The sequence below is a fragment of the Euprymna scolopes genome, chromosome 30, assembly GCF_053919585.1.
Source record: "Euprymna scolopes isolate OS-2025 chromosome 30, ASM5391958v1, whole genome shotgun sequence".
NCBI lineage: Eukaryota > Metazoa > Mollusca > Cephalopoda > Sepiida > Sepiolidae > Euprymna > Euprymna scolopes.
Window position 1 is genome coordinate 28,480,836 of NC_136511.1, and position 22,885 is coordinate 28,503,720.

The 22,885-nt window shown below is 38.3% G+C and overlaps 1 protein-coding gene across 1 annotated transcript in view; it reads left to right on the top strand.

Annotated features, from left to right (window-relative positions):
• The window catches only part of LOC145254723 (sodium-dependent neutral amino acid transporter B(0)AT3-like), a 189,588-nt gene that overhangs the window by 164,741 nt on the left and 1,962 nt on the right, over positions 1–22,885 (top strand). The window contains exon 10 of the mRNA XM_080113451.1: positions 4,732–4,894. Within this exon, the coding sequence (XP_079969577.1) occupies positions 4,732–4,894 (163 nt within the window). The remainder of the gene's footprint in view (positions 1–4,731; positions 4,895–22,885) is intronic.

Genomic DNA, 22,885 nt, shown 5'->3' on the forward strand with positions numbered 1-22,885 from the left:
TAAGGAAACAGTAGTTAGAAATACCATTGTTGAAAAGAAATAATTCTTGTTTGCTGTGGTAATTTTCCATGATGAGAATTAAGGTTCATGCGCTTGGCTCACAAATTCAAGACAGGGAATTTTAACGCCTTTCAAGGCAGAGTAACTTTAGCTCCAGTATCGGAGGAAACAAGAGAAGAAACTGGGATAAAACTAAACTGATTTGATTTTCATGGGCAAAACCTTATATACAGGTATTCTCGACCATTCCAGTCTGTTTGTTGTATCACTGCATGTGAAGCGCAACATAGTTCCTATTGCATGTGTGGCTGAGCAAATTACAACGTTGTAATCCTGTGTATTCTGATATCCATGGGTTAAAACAGTGATTGCTATGAAAATGTCTCTGTTGAAGATTTATTCCAGCTGTATGTAGCGGTCGCCACAGATTCACAAGCGATGATTTGTCCAGTTCCCTAAATGAACATGAACTCTTTTAATAATGTACTCACTTTATCTTTATCAGTAAATGATGGGCAGCTGAAACAGCTGAAATATAACATAATAATATGAGTGCCACAACATTTCAACGTACTTAGAATAAAATAACAATTACTTAACACCTCTACCCGGCTATGACTGATGGATGGAGAACAATCTATTACCGTGAATTAAATAGATGATTCAGGTGAAAACACTGTATAGATTCCAGTGTTCAAAAAAGTGAACTTGAAGAAGATTGGCGGTTACATCGAGCGGAATGCTGTGAAAATAACAACCAAAATGAGAGCACAGCCTGAATAATCCAAATAATGTCAAGTATAAGTCCTCATCTAAAAAATTATGAAAAAATGAATGTAACTGACTTAACAGTAAAGTTGTTACTTGTAAGTGTGAGTCAGCGTCCCCAATTTATAATCAGGATCTATAAATTTTTAAAACCGAGGTTGCAGGCACAGGAATCTCTAGAAGTCGAAAATAGTAGAGTATCCAGAGGACCGTTAAAGATAAATTTATTGAGATCACCAACTAACAGAAAAGTGCCGCCAAATAATATCCTCACATACATAAAATAAACATATAAAAATAACTCCAGAAAATAACGACATCTGACAAAGAACTCAAGATCGCTGTTATAATATGAAATAACATTTATTTACATATATATAAAAAATGAGCTCAAAGCGTTCCAGTATAAGTGTTTTCATGTAATGAATGTTCACTATGCAGGATTAGCTAAGTGAGGATTTCATGAGAACAGCATGGAGTTGAAAATTACTGATTTTATAAACAGAGTGCCACACGTGGCTTGAAAATAATGTGATTATTTTATGAGAAAAAATTAGTCATTAAACCATGTAAGTGAAATGCGTGTGTGTGTGTGTATGCGTTCATCACATAAAAGAAACAGTAGTTCGAAATAACATTGTTAAAAGAATAAATAATTCTCGTTCAATGTGGTAACTTTTCATGATGAGAATTAAGGTACATTTGCAGCATTCTTGACAAAGCTGTTTTTCACCTCAATTAACAGAGTCCGGCATAAGTGTTGAGCATGGTTAGTGGCAATATTTACTTGTAGATCCTGGACTGTTTGAATTTTGGGAATTAAATCCTTATATAGCTATGTTCTGGAATGTTCCAGCCTGTTTGCGTGGAACATAACATAGTTCCTTTATTGCATGTATGCAGATAGACAAAATGCAACATTGTATGCTTACACGTTCTGATACACATGGGCGTTGAAACGGTAATTACTTGAAAAATATGTCTGCCAAGATTTGTTCCGGCCATATGTAGCAGTCGCTACAATGAACTAATTAATAAAATGGAAAGAAAATGAATAACAGAAATTGAAAAAAATTGCATCATCATCATCATCATCATCATCATCATCATCATCATCATCATCATCATTTATTTAAAATTATTTTTATATGCTTGTGCTGTTAGGTGTTGAAAAGCTTTGAGAATCCAACATCCAAATTAATCTATCTCTGTTCAGGTTTTCATTTATTGCTATTTGAAGAAAACAGTTATTCATAAAAATTTCATACCTGCATAAAATATTTGCTTAACTCTCCCTTAGTAACGCTGCAATTATATAAGCTCTAAATCAATGAGAGGGGGAGGATGATTCACTTAAAATTTACGAACTTGTATAAATACTAATATAAATACAAACAAAAAGCAGATGACAACTGATTATTCTAAGTCACTGAAATTACAAAACTTATAGCTAAGACAGTTATCAACAAAAATTGTAGGAGAAAAATATGTAAAACAACAAGAGACTACGAAAACAAATGACACAAAAGTTCAGAATTAACGGCATAAATCGGCGTTTCTTTGATTCCCGTGTGTGAGCAGCTGCTTTGTTGTCTCTCTTCAGCGACCAGCAGTAGTCTGCCATCATGACTGCGTCCCACCTCCCCTGGTACCTCTCCTCCATTTGGCGCATGTCCTGATGGAACCTTTCTCCCTGCTCGTCGCTCATCGCCCCAAGGTTTTCAGGAAACTTCGCACAGGAAGTGCATCTTTATACTCATCACCCGAATTTTTGGAAGACCTCTATCATGTTGCTGATGAGTTTGGCGTGGTATGCTGCCTTCGTGTTCCCCAGGAAGTTGTTCACCACCTGCACAAACGATTTCCACACGGCGCACTCTAGGGTGTTCATAGAGTTTTGGAACTCTGCGTCCTTTATGAGCTGCCGTATCTGTGAGCCATCGAAAATACCGGCCTTCAGCTCCTCAATGGTCAGTCGAGGAAAGCCTCAACACAGGTAGTTGAAGCACCTCCCATCCTTGTCCAGAGCACGCATGAACTGTTTCATTAACGCAAGCTTCATGTGTAGCAGTGGGATTAATATCTTCTCTCGGTCAACAAGAGGTTCGTTTATGATGTTTCTCATCCCAGGTACTAACTGCTCTCGTGCCAGCCACTCTTTCTTTACATAGTGCTGGGCTCTGTCTCGACTGTCCCACATACATATAAAGCATGGGTACTTCGTGAACCCGGACTGCTGACCAAGTAGAAAGTTCACCATCTTTAAGTCGACGCAGATGATCCATTTGTGCTGCTCATATTGGATTTTGTTAAGCACATACTTCACTGCTTCATATTTCTCTTTGAGAGTTGTGGAGTGCGCAAGAGGGATTGAGGCAAACTGGTTCCCGTTGTGAAGGAGTACACACTTCAAAGAATGCTTTCAGATGTCAATGAAGAGTCGCCAATCTCTCGGATCATATTGAGGAGCGCCGAGTTTAACAAGAAGACCGGCGATATCTCGGCAGTACACGAGGCCTTCCTCCTGGCAGAAGTAACCCATGTAGTCCTCATGCCTTCTACAAAAGAAAGTGATACGCGTATCCTTGCCAAGTAGATTTTTCTCTTTGAATCTGGAGGCCAACAGCTCGGAGGAAGTCTTCAATAAGCTGAGATCCCGAACCAGATCATTAAGCTCACATTGTGAAAAGAGCTGTGGACCATCTTGTGCTTCATACTCGAACTCTTCTGTATATCCTTGCTCATCTGTAGTGGTGGTCTCGTCATCACTGTCGGGAAGCTGTGTGAACGCTGGTACAGGAATTTCTTCGCAGAAAGATGCAGCTGAGTGTCAGACAATGAAATTTAGAATCAATTTGATTGGCTAAGGGAATTAAATGAATTTTTAATTATATTTTATCTATATATTCCTATGAAGTAATGGTGAGACAGGTATTGATTTGATTGGGTAATTGTGGAATTCCCTTTATTGTTCTAAAAACCTGATGAATTCGAAAAAGGAAAATAAACAAATATAAGCTGAATCCCCCGTTTACTACTCTTTAAATACGCTCATACTGAAACATAGACAGTTAATAAATTAGTACTAGGATTTATAGCCACTGAATATGCCATAATTGTACTATTTTCTCAGAGACATGAACCCGCATAACAAAACCGGTGTGCACCAACTTCCACGTCTAAACACACACTGAGCACACAATGAGTTAATTTAAGGCAAAGGCAGTGAATGTTAAGGTAATGAGAATATGAGAGAAAATCTAAGAGGCAATATTGTCACTACGGAGTCCTTGGGAAGAATGACCCAAATTTGCTAAAGTATAACCCACTTAAGCCTGAATTCACACAAAAATATATTACATATTAAATAAATTCTATACATATTTATACACATAAATTTATGATAAACACAAATATATTAATTATTTATAATATTATTTGTGTCTGTGCATTCTAATTCGATATATTCTTCAAGAAAAATATGATTGAACTTAAAACTCCTGATATTAGCATATGTATAGCTTGTCAGGTAGGCCTATGGCTGTATCTCAAAAAGTTGACCTGATAGAGCAAAATCAATGTGATATTCGGACTCAGAACACCAAAATTAGTCTAAATCAGCTGAGAAACCCCTGACGTGTTTTTGGCTGTTACCCAGTGTTATTTATGCTTGACTTACACGATGAAAGTAATTTCATTCAAACTTAAAATAAAAATGAATATTTTATTGTTAATTTTACTATAAAATAAAACTATTAACATGAAGAATACATGATTCCACGCATAATACAAGAATAATTTAGTTTCGTCGTTTTAACTTGAAAAGAAGATTTTTTTATCATGTTATTGTTATCATCACGTATTTAGAAGTTTCTTAAAATGATCTTTTAAACGAAATTGTACCATTTTTCTTCTTTGCTTTTACTGCTTTCTAATTTTTTGTTTATTTTTTTCTGTTTTTAGATTTAGTAACGACATTGAATTGATGACCGGTCGCCGGCCGAGTTATTACATGATGTTTTGTTGGAAATGGGTGTGTCCACTGATTATAGTCTTGTTGATTCTGGTCGTACTAGTCAACCTGAGTTCTGAGCACAAGACATACGAGGCATGGGACCGTGACACGGTCAGTAAAAGATTTTATCTCCACACACACACACACACATACACACACACACACACACACACACACACACACAGAAGGAGAGGGGATTATATTTTCTAACAAATACCTTTCGAACGCAACATTATTATATGAAAACATATGAGAACTCAAAGGAAGCAAACGTCTCCAGTATAAAATGATCAATATTTAAAAAGCCAATACTATCTACTTTGTGCTTAACACTAACTTTTGCAAAGAATACGCATTAGTAATTATGGATGAAACTTACGTTCTTAGGGCAAAAAATCCGAGACACTTTCCTACTGTATGTATAAGAGAAAGTATAAATTCAACACATTAAAATAACCCAATGAAACTAAGTACTAATCATTAACTATAAAATTTCACCTAACTCTATCTCAAGATGAATAAATGTACATGTATACGAACGATTATAAGACAAAATGTATTCCCATTAACGCACTAATATAAGATTTGTATTAAATGAATAAAAGTAAAAAGTAAATATCTGTATGCATATATTGTGGATGAAAAAAAGTGTATAGATACGTATGTTGCTATTTATCTAATTATATATTCGTATTATATATATGCGTATGCCAGGTCATGTCATATGCTACTGGTACCATGTAACCCAGTACTACCTGGCTCATGGTCGGTGGCATTCCCAAACCTCCCTCACACAGACGTTGAATACAGACCTGTCTGCTCACCCAGTGTCTTCCTCTGTCCCAAAGAAGCGAGGACAAAAATTTGACGGGAGCTGTTAGGTGTTGTGCAGGCAGGGAAAGTATGGCCAGTCAGTAAAGGATGAGAGGAAAGATGTAAGTGGCACACACCTCAGCTCTATCCTTTAAGGAAAGTTTCCTAGGAAGCCACGAATTGACTGCAGCCTCCACCTTTGACCGTACCTCCAACCAATTTTTGTCAAGCTGCAGACCCGGTCCAAACCACACGCCGAGGATCCCAACCAGGCCACCGTCCAGCTGAAGGGCATCAACTTGCTGCGGTTGAGCCACCAGGTATTGCAATTTCACGCAGGGCTAAATTTGCCCCCCACGTCTCAACTTGCGGAGCAGGGGCTCCAAAGCCAGGCCATAGAATAGGGGCAACAGCAGACAACCCTGACGAACCAATGAGAGATAACAAAGGGTTTCGAGTGCGTTCCATTGACTTGCACGACGGCTGTGGGCTGTTGATACATCACAGAGATCCACTTGCAGAAGTCCGGTTTAAAACCGGCGGCCTCTAAGACAGATGCCAAGAAACGATGGTCGACCCTATCGAAAGCTTTGGACTGATCTAAGTTGATCAGTGCGGCTTCTGTGTCATCATCTATCCCTCCCTCTGGGATCATGCGTATCAGGTGCAAGTTGTTCTGAATCGATCTCCCCTTCACAATGTAGTTCTGTTCTGGTTCAACCAACTCGCTGATAACAACCTGCAGCCGATTTGATAGGACCTTGGCCAAAATCTTCAACTCTGTGTTTAGCAGAGTTATAGGCCTGTAATCATGTAACTCTTCCCCACCATGCCCGTCACCTTTCCTCAGCAATGTGATCACTCCCTTGGTGACTTGCCCCGGGATGGATCCCTGAGCAAACCAATGGTTGAACACATCCATCAGAAGAGGCAGAAACATGGGCGACAGCCTCAAATACAGTTCGTATGGCAGGCGATCGAGTCCCGGCGATCTGTTACAGCTGACCTGCTTCAGTGCAGTAAAAACCTCCCGCTCTATCACCCGGCCCTCGCAACTAGCCGCTCTAGCTGCCTTGAGGTGGGGAGAGTCAGCCGAATAGTTGCTAAACTCAAGGACCGGAAGATCGGGCTGCTGCGTAAAACGTTCCTCGAAATGTTCTCAAAACCCCTCACAGATCTCCCGAGTCAATACCAGGGTGCGTCCATCCGGGTGTCTTACCTTTGCAATGTACTTGTCCAAGCCACGTCTAGAAATTTCACGACACGCATCAGTGTTGGAGTTGACTGCTTCATTGCCTATCTTTCTAAGCCTAGCTCTGACTACTTGACCTTCATAACACTTGCTATTCTCACGCAGAAGGTCCTGCTTAGCTAGTTCCTGACTAACCCTATCACCCTCCCCTGTAGCCCGGGCTAGTTTCTGCTCTAGCTTCTTCGTCTTGGTCTTATCTAGTGCAAGGCGCTGGGCATACTTGACGAAGAAGGTTCTAATTTTGGCTTTTAGACCTACGCACCACTTACTCCCGGTAACCGACCCCACTAGTGCTTTTTGAATTAATTCTATTAGCTTTTCTTGGAAGTCTTGTATCTCCAGAAGGGAGGTGTTTAACTTCCAGTGAGTCACTAACTTAGGCCTATTTCCTAGCTTCAGCTGGGCCATAACTAGTTTATGGTCCGTCTGGCCTAGCCAAGTGAACATGGGACAAAATAAGAAGTCTACTTCGCCTTTCCTAACTAACATCCTGTTCAAGTAAGTGTTTAGATAGGAGGAAACGCTATTGGTCCATGTCCACATCTCGCACCCCGGATGCTCGACCCAAGACCTGTCGACCAGACCGCATCTAGCCATCAGATCAGCCAGGCTGGACTCACACCTCTCCGATCCTCTAGCATCGTCTCCTACCTTATCTATCTCGGGGTCTAATATGGCATTCCAATCCCCCAATAGCATTACCCGCTTCCGACAATCTACAAACGTGTCAAGCTGACTGAAGAATGAGACCCTCTCACGAGTGGTGCTGGGCACATGAACCTCGATCACCCAAAACACAGAATCTTTTATGGCAACATCGGCCACAACCAGCCTGCTCACTGCATCCCTATGAACAACGTCGCCCGTTGCCAACAGGGTACGTTTAACCAGCACGGACACTCACTTCTCCCGCGGGCTGCCATATGCTGAGAAAACCTCAAAATTTCGGGCCAGCACCTGACAGTCCACAGAGGAAACGAAACGTGTCTCCTGAATCGCAGCCACATCCACTCCCAGGGACAAAAGGTTGTGTCAGAGGCGAGCCGCCCAGTCCAATGATATCAAGCCCCTCGCATTCAAACTAGCCAAATTCAAAGCCATGGTACCTACCTTAGGGTGTGTCACACTCAGCTCCGAAGTCAGCCGGGGAGAGGACGCTGACGTTATGTGCCATGCTCAAGGTGGTCAGGTTTTTCATCTCCTGACCTTCTCTTGCAATGCCGCCGATGCCCAAAGGATAAATTAATTTCATGGCCCTATATAATGATGGATGGACCAACACTGGGACCCTTCCCTTGCATTGCTTTGACAGTTCGTCAAGAGAAGGGTCATTTTTCTTAACCAGTTCGATTCCCGGAAACGCCCATTTCAATGGCCTGCAGCCTTGTCCACAAGTTGGTCTTGCAGGCCTCTGACAAAAATTATTAGGAGCAGGGCGTCCAGGAAATTTGAGGGGATATTTACATCTTTCTCCTCTATCTGTTTGTAATCGAGCAGAGGTTTTAAGTTTTTCCTCTGCCGATGGGAAATGTCTGTTGCCACAGATAGAGGGATAGAGGGTCTATATAACATAGTTCTTCGGAGGCAAGGGCTTTTAATTTGGTTGGTCTGTGAGAGGCAGAGGAGTCTCTCCCTTCCCTCGGTTCATTCTTTTCCTTTTCTTTTGGGGGTGGTGGCTCAGTTTGCATTGGTGTAGTGTTGGTACTAGTGTAGTGTCTGGTGTTGGTGTAGTGTCTGGTGTTGGTGTGGTGTCTGGTGTTGGTGCCATGTTTGTTGTTGGTGCGGTGTCTGGTGTTTGTGTGGTGTCTGGTGTTGGTGTGGTGTCTGGTTTGGGGGTGGAAGTGGATTTTATTGTTAAGGGTGGTGTATGTTCACAGGGAGTGAGGGCCACCTTTTCTTCCCCTTAGTGTTACGGACAGACCAACCGACCGACGGACCGACGGACCAACGGAGGGATTTATAGAGTCACTTGCATGCAACTAAAAAAAGAGAAAAATTTTGGCTTTTGCCCGGTCTTGGCATCTCCTGTTTGTTAGTAATGCTTACTTGTCATAAAAGCAAATTCTCAATATGCTGATAAAAGGCCATAAACTTAAATCAAGTAATAAATGGTTCATGGTTCTAGTTGAAGCAATCTTATCAGTTAAGTTTATCTCTTTTCCACCGATAAGACAAACGCAAATATGCAGATGAAGAATGAAAACTTGTCTGCTAACAAAAATGTAAGTGTGTATTTAAAAAAAAATAATAGCAAATTTATTTTATTAAAATGTTTTCTGTATATTTTGTTTCATATTTAACCTTTTTTAAAAGTTTTCATCTAAATATAAAAGTTAAGTAGATTATTTTACTATATAAAAAATTATTATTGTTGATACGAAAGTCTTCAACAAATCCCTCTAAGCAAAAGTGAAATTACCTATTAACACCCTGACAAATTTGTCAGGGAAGAAAAACATGGATTCTTTTAGAATTTAGAATTTCACATATAAATTAACGTAAGAAATAAACCAAATTTCTGAATTATTCTAGTGTTTTAGGGCTGTTTTCTGAGCATTTGAGGGAGAGGGGTTAATATCAACTTTTTAAAATGATTGAGTGTGATTTTACTATCATTCCAGTCAGACTTGGCATTAGTGGTAAAAAATTAAATTTATAGAAGAAACTGCCCCCCCCCCTAGTCCAAATTCTAAAATAGGTTTTTCCATTTTTTCTATTTTTTTCTATCAAGTTTTTTTAGAATGTTCAGTCACACATAATCACCTAAAATGTAGAAACTCATTTTGGAAGGCAATTATTTAGTTTCCGGTGCTTGGAAAACTCGTCTAAGGAAAACTCGTCCGTTTTTGCTAGGTAGGAAAACTGTTCCATTATTGAATAAATATCGATTGAAAACACATTTTATGAACGTTCTTGTAGGAGATATTGTTTTTAAAAGAGAGTACACACCACATAATATTTAAAAAATATATATATATTTTTACTTGTTTACTGTTTTAAAAAAGATAAAATCGATTTTTCTAAGTGTTCGTTGTCTACCTAGCTTGCTAAGTTTTCAGTAGTTTAATTTATTTTAAAGCATTCATTCAGTTCAAAAAACGACGTATGAGGATCGCATCTTGTGAGTTTCGATAATAGTACAAAAATAGAAGGGTTTGAATTACTATACACAGGGGTACGAAAAAGTTGTTATAATTTTAAAAAAATGTTTTTTTATTACATTTTCACCCCAAACAAGGCAAATTGCCACTTTGGTGTAGGGGGCTCGCTTGGCCTTTTGGTCAAGATCAAAGTGTAGTATCTGTTCTTCAGATGCTGCACTTCCATTTCTTGTTCTCTTTCGGTGGAGGAGAGATCCTTCACGACTGAGACAATTTTTATTTTTGTACCTTTTCTCCACGTTAAAAAACGACCCTGGTGTCTAACTCTGTCCCGTGGGGAGGCATTGTAAATAGGTACTATCAGGGGCAACAACTACTGGGGTACTATGTAGGGATTTGGGCAGCAAGATATCAGTTCACGTTACACTTGAACTTCTGCATGTCAGTACAGTTGGGGAATCAGGGACCTGGAATGAAATTCCAGAGTCTAGCGGTTCTGGGGAAGAAACTATTGGAGTAAAAAGATCTAGGGATCTCTACAGTGTGGGGGTGGGATTTAGCAGCCTGTCGGGTTTGTCGAGGGTGCTCACAGCGTGGGGGCTCAAGTGATTGCAGTTCGTCAGAGCATTCACCACTAAAATACTTGTAGAAAAGGCAGAGGGATGCAACATTTCGTCGATGGGACAGAGGCTGAAGCTTAGATGCCAGTTCAGGGCCTATCAGGTTTGCGACTCTCTTTTGAACCTTGTCAAGGAGCGAGAGACTAGTAGCAGATGCACCAGCCCAAATGTGACAGCAATGCTCCATACATGGGCGAATGGTGGCCTTATAGAGGTACAGGATACTTTCGGGTGTTAGTAGTTGTCTAGCACGGTAGAGAGAGCCCACCTTTCTTGCAGCGGCCCTGGCAATGCCTTCATTGTAATTGTTCCAACTCATGTTTCCTGTGAACGTTAGGCCAAGGAATTTGAAAGATGTACTCTCAGATAAAGAGTCGTTGGCCATTGCTATAGGTGGTAGAGAGGGTTTCTTGTAATTATTGAATGAAACTAGTTTAGTCTTGGTGGCATTGAACGCGACCAACCACTTTTGTCCCCATTCCACTACTGATTGGAGGTCTTCCTCTAGTGTTTCTGCCATTTCTTTAGAAATGTGTTCATTCGTCTTCCTGTCGTGCCTGCCATAGAGTGTAGTGTCATCAGCATATATACCCATCTGAGAGGAAATTTTGTCGGGGAGGTCATTTATGAATATCAGGAACAATAGAGGTCCAAGGATAGAACCCTGGGGCACCCCCGCATTTATATCATATTGTTTAGATGTACGACCGTCGAGGACAACCTGGATTTTTCTCTTATCTAAGAAGGATTTAATTATGTAAAGTATTCTACCAGTGATACCATATGATCTAATTTTCCTGAGGAGACCCTCATGCCAACCCTGTCAAAAGCCGTAGATATATCTAGACCTACCGCTCTTCCCTCCCCCGCTTTGTCCAGTGAATGGTATATACGTTCAGAGATTACAGTGAGGATGTCTGCTGTGGAACGGACTTGTCTAAATCCATATTGTTTCTCAGTCAGAAGTTTAGCATCTGTAAGGTGCTTGGTTAGAGCATGGTTAATTATGGTCTCAAATATTTTGGCGAAAAGTGGGAGGAGGCTAATGGGGCGATAATTTGATGGATCAGTTCTTTCGCCAGAATTCTTGAATACTGGTACAACAGAAGCAGTTTTCCAACAGCCTGGAAAGCAAACTTCATTAAGGCATTTGTTGTAGAGTTTGGAGAGAACTGGAGCTACTTCGGCTGAGCACTTTTTTAATAGCACAGCTGGGATGAGATCGGATCCACATGCTTTTGAAGTGTCAAGGTTTTTTATGATAGCATGCACTTGAGCAGGGGTGATTTTCAGATCGTCTAGCGTGGCGTCTGTCCGCATAGGAAAGTCAGGTAGGGGGTGGTTGGAAGGGTCCAGTGTGAAGTTTGAGGCAAACTGACTGGCAAGCATGTTAGCCTTGTCGGTTGCTGAGGAGACAACCTCGTGATTGTTGGTTAGTGGGGGAATTGTTGAATACCCATTATTTACTACACTGTTGTAGATTTTCCAGAAGTCTCGAGTTCCTAGTTTTTGTGCTTCAATGCGCTTTTTAGTGGTTTCCGTAAATTCTCTCTTAGCTGTCGCTATTTCTTTCTTAACGTTACTTCTAGCTTCTATATACTTCAGTCTGTTTGAACTGGACTTATGTCGGTTAAACCTATGGTATGCATGCTGCTTTTGAGCAATGGCAGTTGCACAAGTCGACGTAAACCATTGGGGAGAGTGGGGCTTACTATAAAATTTCTGCATGGCAACAGGCACTTCGATTGCAGTTTTGAACCAGTCAGTGGTCTCGTTTGCACACTGTTCAGCAGGGAGAGGAAAAATATTTCTCCATGGGGCATCTCTGATTAGTTCCCTGATGGCTTCCCAGTGAGCCTTTTTATAATATCTCGTTGTTTTGAGCACTGGATCTTCAGTTTTGGCTCTAGAGTTTAGGGCGATTTCAACCATTATCACTGCATGATCAGCGTTCCCGAGTGGGCTGTGGGCCTTCGTTATGCAGTCATCGGGAACTGTGGTCAAAAACAGATCTAAAAGTGATACGTGTTGTTCTTCCTGGTCAGGGAAACGGGTTGAAACGTAACAATTTTTGATAGGGAGTGAGATATAGTGAAGCTATGAGTTGTGCTGCCCGCTGCATCTGTGTAAGTAGAGAATCCAAGCTAGTTTTTGTGGTGGACATTAAAGTCACCAAATACATGTATTTGTGCGCTAGTGTCGAGGGACAGTGCCGTGTCTATGCTGTCAGAGACTTTGTTTATTATGGTGCAGTCCTGAGTCGAGGGAGAGCGGTAGAGAAAATAAAAGTAGCTAATATTGTGTTGCATGTTTAGTCTAAAGCACATAAAGGCTTGATCATCTGTTTCTAGGTTTGTTTCTCTAGTCAGGGGGAGGGTATTACGAATGTAAACTCCAAGTCCGTGCATGTGTCTGTCAGAGTCCTTATGGCAGAGTGGGAGATATCCAGGCATGTTAAAGTGGTTAGAGGGGATGGAGGAGTGTAGGTTAGTCTCACTTAGTGCTAAGATATCCGGGGTATTTGTTAAGAGAAATGCTTCAACATCAGCTAAATTAGTTCTAAGCCCACGGATAAGACATATATATAACAATTAAATGTTATCAAAGGCAAGAAAACTGGATAAGTTTTAGTGTTTTTATTTAATGTAAAATGTTTATTCGATTCGAAAAATGAGTAATGTTGAACACTGCTGGAGAACAAGAAAAGATGGCCGCAATATCTTTGAAGACTTCAAAGTAAGAAATAAAACAAAATGGTGATAGAAACCCACCCAATAAATGTTGCCGTGACATTTATTATTGTTAATGACTGTTTTGGTAGAAAAAATTCCATTGACATCAGCCTGCTGCTACGAATTTTAAATAAGGGCATGTGGCGAGAAAAGACTAAAGTAGAAATCAAGGAGACATCTCCTACAAGAGAACCTTTTTTTTTTTTAATATTGATACTCATTTATTGTTGTTTTAAAAAGGATAGAATCGATTTTTCACACGATATGTCACGGTAACATATATTGGGTGGGTTTCTAACAGTATTTTATTTAATTTTATGTTTAAGGCGTTATCAGAACTTCAAATATTTAGGGTGCAATTTTTGCTGCCATTTTCTTGTTCATATCGACCGATTTACTGTGTATGTTTTTGAACCGATTAAACGCTTTAAATGGAGTAAAAACACTAAAAACTTTTCCAGATAAATAGAAGAGTAACTTATTTTTCCTTTGCTGATATTTATTTGTTGTGAGCTCGCCGTTATTTGTCCTTTTCACATATACTGATAAACACAGTATGTTTTTCAAACCGAATAAAGATTTTACATTAAATAAAACACTAAGAACTTATTCAGTTAGGTAGAAAAGTAACCTATCTTGCCTTTGTTATCTTCTCACTGAGACTGATTTAGACACATAAGGTTGGTTTATAATGTACAGACTCGAGCTATCCAAGAAGGGTCATTCCAAATTGTGATAAAATTTATAATTGTCTTAATCTAGAAGGATTTCTTTTTCACTGACCGAGGACAGAAAAAATAAAGTGTAGTATCAGAACAGGTACTACACTTTGAATTATTTATTTGCTAAAAAATATAACCTAGAACAAGGTTATCAAAAGTATGGGAAAGTGGAGATGACACGACCATCTATGGTAACACATCAAAGGCTGTAAATGACAAAGTTCTCTCTAATTCTCTCTTTTCTGATCTTGAGCACGTGGTACAATGGGGGAAGAGGTGGCTGGTCACTTTTAATGCATCCAAAACCAAGCTTCTATCTTTACATCATCAACGCTTTGATCCCCATCTGGCATCAATTGAAATGGATGGCTCTCGTCTTGGGGAGGCTCCACGTTTTGACAAGCTTCTGGGTTTGACCTTTACTCCCGATCTGAAATGGAACGCATACATCAAATCTGTTGCCAGGGATGCTAGGAAAAGGGTGGGATCCTTCTACGGCTCCAGAACATATCTCACTACTAATGCAATTCTCTATCTGTATAAAAGCCAAGTACGTCCAAGGATGGAGTACTGCTGCCACATCTGGGCAGGAGCTGCTAAAAATAGCCAATCCTGCCTTGACAGAGTACAAAATAGACTTCGTGGTTTAGTGGGGGATGCCCTTTTCTCTTCCCTGCAACCTCTCTCCCACAGAAGAGACGTTGCAATCCTGTCTTTGTTTTATCGTTATTTCCCTGGCAGGTGCTCGTCTGAGCTCCAATCCCTCGTCCCCTCTCGCCAATCTTTCACGAGAAACACCCGTCTGGCTGAAACTACTGTCAATAATTTTCCCCACTCTTTATCTGTGCCTAAATCCAAACGTAGATTCCATGAGCAAAGCTTCTTTCTTAGAACTTCACGCCAGTGGAACTCTCTGCCGTTTGCCTGTTTCCCACCTGACGACAACTTGGACGTCTTCAAGTCCAACATAAACAAACTTCTGACAAACCGCCCCCTTAAGTAAGACACTCTATCAAAACCCCCAATACTAATGATTACTACAATACTACCTCATTGATTACTGTACACGCAATAACCCTTATCCCTGAGTGGCCTTCGGGCCTTGATAAGTGGTGACCCCCATGTAAAAAAAAAAGATCGTTGATCATCCTCTATCTTACGCTATCTACATTATTCTTAGCTAGAATCATTTAACTCACCACAATACCACATTTACTCCTATTCAAAATAGTGTCAATGTGATGAATATATATATTTTATTTTTTCTTTAAATATTAATACGTTTTTGATTAAAAAATATTTCCATAATATGTCTAAAAATATCAATAAATTGTCAGCCAATAATAAATTTATTCAGTGTTAGAAATTCAATCAATAAAGCTCCATACAAAAATATCTGTCTTCCTTCCCTTTCTACAAAAAATCTATAGGATTTAAGAAAAAACTTAACAGGTCTGGGTCAGATTTTCCGGTATCATTGTTTTAAATGCATAAGTTTTTATCACATGAAAAAATTTATGATTTATTCATGGATTTCCTAATCTGTATTTTGTATATAAATTATCGATGAGATATAAATAAAAAAAAATGAACATGTCTGTTATTTATAGATATTATTTTACAAAATTATTAAAGAGAAAGAAAAAAAAACTGACGTAAACAAATTGTTAGTTGATTTTTAAATAATAAATTTGGTATATTTATATCTTAAACTCATTGTTCTCTGCAATAAGTAAAGCTCCAAATATCGGAACATTTCTTAAACAGACTTAAATCGATGGCATTTGATGAACTCATTCGATAGGGGCAGCAGGGGTCTCGTATGCTATAGGTGTGTTTTTTCGGGCACTGTTGTTATTAGAATTGGAATCGGAATCGGGAACTGTATCAGAATCGGAAATTTAGAATCGTATCGGAATCAGGAAAAATTTTGGAATCGTCCCATCACTAATATATATATATATATATATATATATATATATATATATATATATATATATATATATATATATTATCACCAGTATAATATCTCAGAATTTAAAAAAATTAAATTAAATATAACAAGTAGATTCAAATATAAAGTATCATCAAAGTTGAGTATATTAAAATCAGTTGCATATCTCACTAGTATTGATATTTTCTTAAGAGTTAATTCCTTTGCAAATAACATCATTGGGTAACGATCAAATAATGATTGCTATACAGGGTGGAACAATAAAATTGTCGCCCTAGAAAAGACATAATTCCATTTCCGTTTGATGAAAACCGGTTTTCTTCTTTTTGTTGTGGTGGCACACATTCATTTGCATATGTGGATAGTAATTACACATAAATAGGAAGACTCAGTTAGTCTGGGTGTGTGTTCACCAGAAGCCACCGAAGGCCGCTGAGAACAGATATGTTTCTCCAGCAAAGACTCTCTTATTTGACACCATTATGTAAATATCCTGTAAATATACCTTTTCCTAATACACTTCTTATTTGATCTGCCTTTGTTGTTGAGTCGTCATTTGTATTGCTTTCTGCGTTACTTGTTTCAACCTGCAAACTTAACAGTGACGACGAGGATGAACGTCAAATATAACAGTTTGACGAAGAAATGGAAAGAACTCTCTAAAAAAAAGCAAGTACAATACAACGGTTAACCTTTCTAAGGAATACAAGTTTTGACGAACGAAATAGTCGTAAAAACGGATTTTACGCTAAAGAGAAGTTCGACTCAAGCGGAAAAAATGAATAATTCAGCGAACATTGGAAAACTGTAAAATATTTTCCTCGCGAAGTACAACACTAAAAGAAAGAAACGGTTGTTTCCCAAATTCCAAGAACTACATTCAGGTTTAAAAAAAAACAAAAAAACAAGTAACCTCGATTAATAGTATTTTATTTACTAAAATACTATTTGGAAAAAAAAGAGCCAAACCAAAACCATTAATTGCAGTCTCAAAGAAAAAAAAACTCGAACGTGGCAAAAAAAAAGCGACGATTTACGCTGTTTTCCGTGGAATCCATCTTAAAAAAAAATATAACAAACTGTAAAAGTGAATTTTTGTAAAACGACAAACAGATTCGTATTACTAAATTACGAACAACAGATTCGTATTACTAAATTACAAGGAAGTAACATACGAAGAAAAAAAAAGTTCACTAGTGGATTTCCTAAATTGCTGTAAATACCAACTAAAGACTTTTTGGTAAACCAAATTTTTCTCTTCGGTATTTAAAAAAAAAATACCACAGTTAAACTAAAATCAAGGAAAGATTTTTTTTTTAAACTAAAGTTGTCACTGGATAACGGATATAAGACAGTAAAACGTCACGCAAAAAAAAAAAAAAAATTAAATGTAGTCCATACATTTTATTTTTTTCAATTGTGACTCGAGTTGAAAAACTTTTTTTATTCTTTAGAAAGAGTAGTACTTAAGTTCGGCTGTTATTTATTAGGAAATGCCTAAAACGGAAAAGTAAATCGTATTTTGTGGTTTCAGCAAAATCCTCAGTTCTTATGTTGTGGTTTGATGAGCTTGACTCGCTAGCGAAGTGAGAAAATATTATTCGAGCAGCGATATTACTATTGAAAACAGGAACTATGAACAATTTTTTTTTGTAACACAAGCCATTTTATATGGTACGGATATTGTGTTGCATGTGAAATTGTACAATTTTTCTTCGTAACTGCATTACTGCTACTGAAGGATACAAAAAAAAAAATTGAAGATTTATCTAGAATGTTAATGCAATTTTTGCAGACGCAACAGAAGGCGCAATCCGAGCTAGATGCACGTAGAGAGGAGAAATGGCAAATGGAACAAGAAGAAAGGCAGAAGAAATTACAACTTGAACAAGAAGAAAGGCAGAAAAAATTACAATTTGAATATGAAGAAAGGCAAAATGAATTTTTTGCTAAAACACTGGAACTATTAAAGACTAATCGAGAAAATGTCGACAATACTAATTTCTCGCATACAACTATATTTAATAGCATGGACACATTTAATTATGTGCCGGAGGAAGAAAAGACTTTTGAAGCATACTATACAAGATACGAGGATGTCTTTCAACTGGACTGCAAAAGTTGGCCAAATAGCCAGAAAGTGAGCCTTTTACTCAGGAAGTTGGGTATACGAGAACACAGCAAGTTCGTAGATTATATACTACCTAAAAAAAACTACGGAATTAGATTTCATGGAAGCTGTAAAATTACTAAAAGAATTATTTAATCCGAATATATCTCTTTTTCATAAGAGATGGTTGTGTATGAATCTAAGGAAGATGGACAACCAAGATTATTTGACATACGCATCAGTTGTCAATAAAAACGATGATAATTTTAAGCTAGCGGAACTAACAGTAGAAGATTTCAAATGCCTAATCTTCACACAAGGGTTAGTCTCCACGAAAAATGCAGAAATATGCAGACGAGTGTTGTCTAAGCTGGAATCTGAGCAAGATTTAACACTTCAGAAATTAGCAGAGGATTGTGAAAGGCCCATTACATTAAAAAAGGATTAAAAAAAGATAGAAGAATCCGGAGTGGCATATGTAAGAAAGGTCAGAAAACCATACACACCAACTAAGAACTATACAAATAAAAGCAGTAAAAACGGAACGAGATATTCCAAATATAATAATTATAATTATAGTAAAGAATATAACAAGTCTCTTCCTAGATATAACTGTAAGAGATGCGCAGAAAGACATTGGGAATCGGATTGCCCTTATAAGAAGAAAAAATGCTACATTTGCAAGAAAGTTGGACACAAAAGCGATGGTATCAGATATAAAGATTTCACCAGAAAGAGAGTACAGCAAACAAAATCAAATGAAAAATTAGACAAAAATCAGCGAAAATACATAAAAGCGGAAATATTTAAAACGCCAATAAAATTACAACTGGATTCAGGATCCGATATTTCTATAATAAACTTGAATACATGGAAAAAGTTGGGTAAACCAACGATGATGAAAACAAGTAAATCATCTCGGACGGTAACTGGTGCTGAGATAAAATTTGAAGGAGAAGTTATCCTTCCGATAAAATTAAAAGGGATTACAAAGAAATTAAAAATGTTCATATTGAAAAATAGCGAAAACCTGTTTGGAATAGATTTAATTGAGAAATTTGGACTCTGGGATAAGCCAATTAATACATTCTGTAAAAAAATAGAATGTACTACTCCAACAACAGAAAATATAAAAGAGGACTTAAAAAAATTATTCCCTGATGTATTTATGACTAAATTAGGTCGTTGCAATAAATTTAAGGCCTCGTTTGAACTTAAAGAAAACACCAGCCCAATTTTTAGAAAAAAAGCAAAACGCTCCGTTCGCTGGGTTGAAAAAGATTAATAAAGAATTAGACAGATTGGAACAGACAGGAATACTATCAAAAATAGAACATAGCGACTGGGCAGCCCCCACCGTATATGTAAAGAAAAAGAATGATGAAATCAGAGTGTGTGCAGACTTTTCAACAGGTCTAAACTCCATATTACAAGATTACCATTACCCTCTACCAAACCCAGAGGAAATATTCACAAAGTTGAATGGTGGTAATATCTTCTCCAAGATAGACTTGAGTAACGCATTTTTACAAATACCGGTCGAGGAGAATTGCTCAAAAATACTATGCATCAACACGCATAAGGGATTGTACAAATACAACCGGTTGCACTTTGGCATCAAAGTAGCGCCTGCCATTTTTCAACACCATGCTAAGTGGTATTGAGTGCGCATGCGCATACTTGGACGACATTGTTATCAGGAGCAAATCCCTAGAAGAACATAAGAAGCATTTAAAACAAGTATTCACTCGAATACAGGAATTCGGGGTTAAAGTAAAAGAAAATATATGCGACTTTTGTATGAGCGAAATTAAGTATCTTGGACATATAATAAATAAACATGGGCGACGTCTAGACCCCGAAGATCAGGTAGAAAAAGTTTAATGAACCATTAATGTTAAATCCCAAGAGAAAAAGATATTGAAATCTGTGCGACTTCAAATCTTGGGAGGAGGGTGTTGTGGTGGCACACATTCATTTGCATATGTGGATAGTAATTACACATAAATAGGAAGACTCAGTTAGTCTGGGTGTGTGTTCACCAGAAGCCACTGAAGGCCGCTGAGAGCAGATATGTTTCTCCAGCAAAGACTCTCTTATTTGACACCATTATGTAAATATCCTGTAAATATACCTTTTCCTAATACACTTCTTATTTGATCTACCTTTGTTTGTTGAGTCGTCATTTGTATTGCTTTCTACGTTACTTGTTTCAACCTGCAAACTTAACACTTTTGTTACAGACCATCTATTTGTTGGCCAGTTGTGTACAAATCCCAAAAGCGATAGGAGTTTTCTATCATGTCTGAAAGTGACACAATGTTCAATGAGCGAGAGCAGAGATGCACCATTGTACAACTCATGCTCTCTCTCGATCCAACAGGACCATTGCCAGCATGCTCAAAATGCATCACTTAATTGCCACAAATAACAGGGACATGCTCAGGGTAAGGAAAATAAAGTTTCCAGACATGGTTATGGTCTTTGGTGTGATTTTAATCGAGGGCCAAATCATGCCAAAGTGTACCTGGATGTGCGGAAGAATGTGGTGATACCCTGGTGCAATTAGGTGGCCGTTGACAGACTCTGAGTCTGGCAGCAGGACTCGGCACCGGCTCATAAGTCCAAAGAAACCCAGGCTTTACTTCAGAAGGAGTGCTACAACTTTGCATCCTTCTCTCACTGCCCCCCCCCCAGCCTAAACCTGCTGGACTACTTTGTTTGGTCATACGTCGAGAACATCGCTAACATAACCTCATACAACACTAAAGCCAGTCTGATCGCCGTCATCTGATGAGTATTCGCCGTGTTCACACTGGTACTTGTAGAAAAGACATGCTCTCAGTTCCAGACTCATATGAATGTAGTGATTGAAGCTGAAGGCGGCTACATTGAATAGCTGTTAGCTATTACATAATCAAGTTACCTCAATTGATTTTTTTCAGTAAAAGTTTTAAAATAAAGCTGTAATATTGTTTACTTAAGAGTGACAATTTATCGTTCCACCCTGTACAAATTAGGATGGAAGATGAAAAATTATTATTATTAATCCTAACCTATAAATATGGAACTATTTCATTATGTACCAAAATTCCAATGCAAGAACTTATGCTACGAAACATATAATGTTAGCAAAGCTTTATCATAAATTAAATCACTAAAAATGCTTAACAATAACATTAATTTTCTCCGTGATTAATATTATTAATTACCTATTTCATTAGAGAATTAAATCATATTTAAAGCATCAGTAACCAACATTGCTATAAACTAGTCTACCTGGAATCTAATTTAGAAGAGTTTAATAAAATAAGTAATAAAAATCGATCGATCGTTGCCTCCGTTCAGTCTTGAAAGACAAAGGATACCCCCTGTAGAGGCAGCTGCACGTATAATTGTGAGGCAAGGGTTGTGCAATCCCTAACCACACCTCTCCTGAATCGGCACTGTTTGGGTCCAGTGGTAAGGAGAAGTTTAGGACGACTGGAAACAATACCGAGATTAGCTGAGAGCACATACAGCACCTGGAAGTCTCAAATGGTTACCCATTTAGTACTGACCTGGTTCAAGGTTGCTTAACTTTGGTGATCCAGCGGGAACCGGTGTGTCAACATGATTATTCCATATAATAAAAAAATCAAAATAATTTAATTATATGGATTGTTCTATGCGAATCAATATGATCTAAAATAGAATATATTAAACAATAAAAAAAATAATGAATTTTTTTTTTACAAAGGAGTCATCACTTATTAAGTCCCAGAGGTCACTCCAGGATAAGGGTTAATGAGTGCACAAAGGGAACATGTCGTAGGAATCGTTAGTAGTGGAAACTTGGTAAATTGAATTACTTAAGGGGATGGCTCATCAAAAATTTGTTCACATTGGACTTGAAGACAACCATATTGTAGTCAGTTGGAAAGCAGAACAGTGTTCCACAGGTGTGTAGTTCTAAGAAAGAAGCTTTGTTCATGGAATCTATGCTTGGGTTAAGATACAGATAAAGAGTAGGGGAAATTATTGATAGTGGTTTCAGCTAGATGAGTGGTTTTTGTGAAAGTCAGAACAGATGGGAACCATAGACTGGAGCTCAGATGGGCACTTGCCATGAAAATAACGATAAAACAGAGACAGGCTCGCAATGTCATTTCTGTGGGAAGTAGGTTGCAGGAAAGAAAAAAGGGCATTCACCACTAGGCTACAAAGATTATTTTGAACTCTGTCAAGGCAGGATAAGCTGCTTCTAGCAGCTCCTACCAAGATGTGACAACAGTACTCTATCCTTAGACGTACTTGGCTCTTATACAAGTAGAGAATTGCATCAGCAGTAAGATATCTACTGGAGTGGTAGAACGATCTCATCATTTTTCCAGCAGCTTTGGCAACGGATTTGATGTACATGTTCAATCTCAGATCAGGGGTAAAAGTCAGATATAAAAGCTTGTCAAAACATGGAGCCTCCCCAAGATGAAAGCCATTCATTTCGATAGATGCCAGGCAGAGATCAGAGCGTTGATAATGGAAAGATAGAAGCTTGGTTTTAGATGCATTAAAATCAACCAGCCACCTCTGGCACCACGTGATCAAGATCAGAGGAAATAAAATCAAAGAGAACTCGGTTGTTTACACCCTCTGAAGTGTTGCTATAGATGGTAGTGTCATTAGTATAAATGTCTGCAAATGATCTTAGGATGTGATTTAGAAGATCATTTATATAGATCAGCAAGAGAGGATGGACCTCTCATGGACTTCAGCATTAATCCTGTGAGCTTCTGATTTCTACCCATCAACCACTACT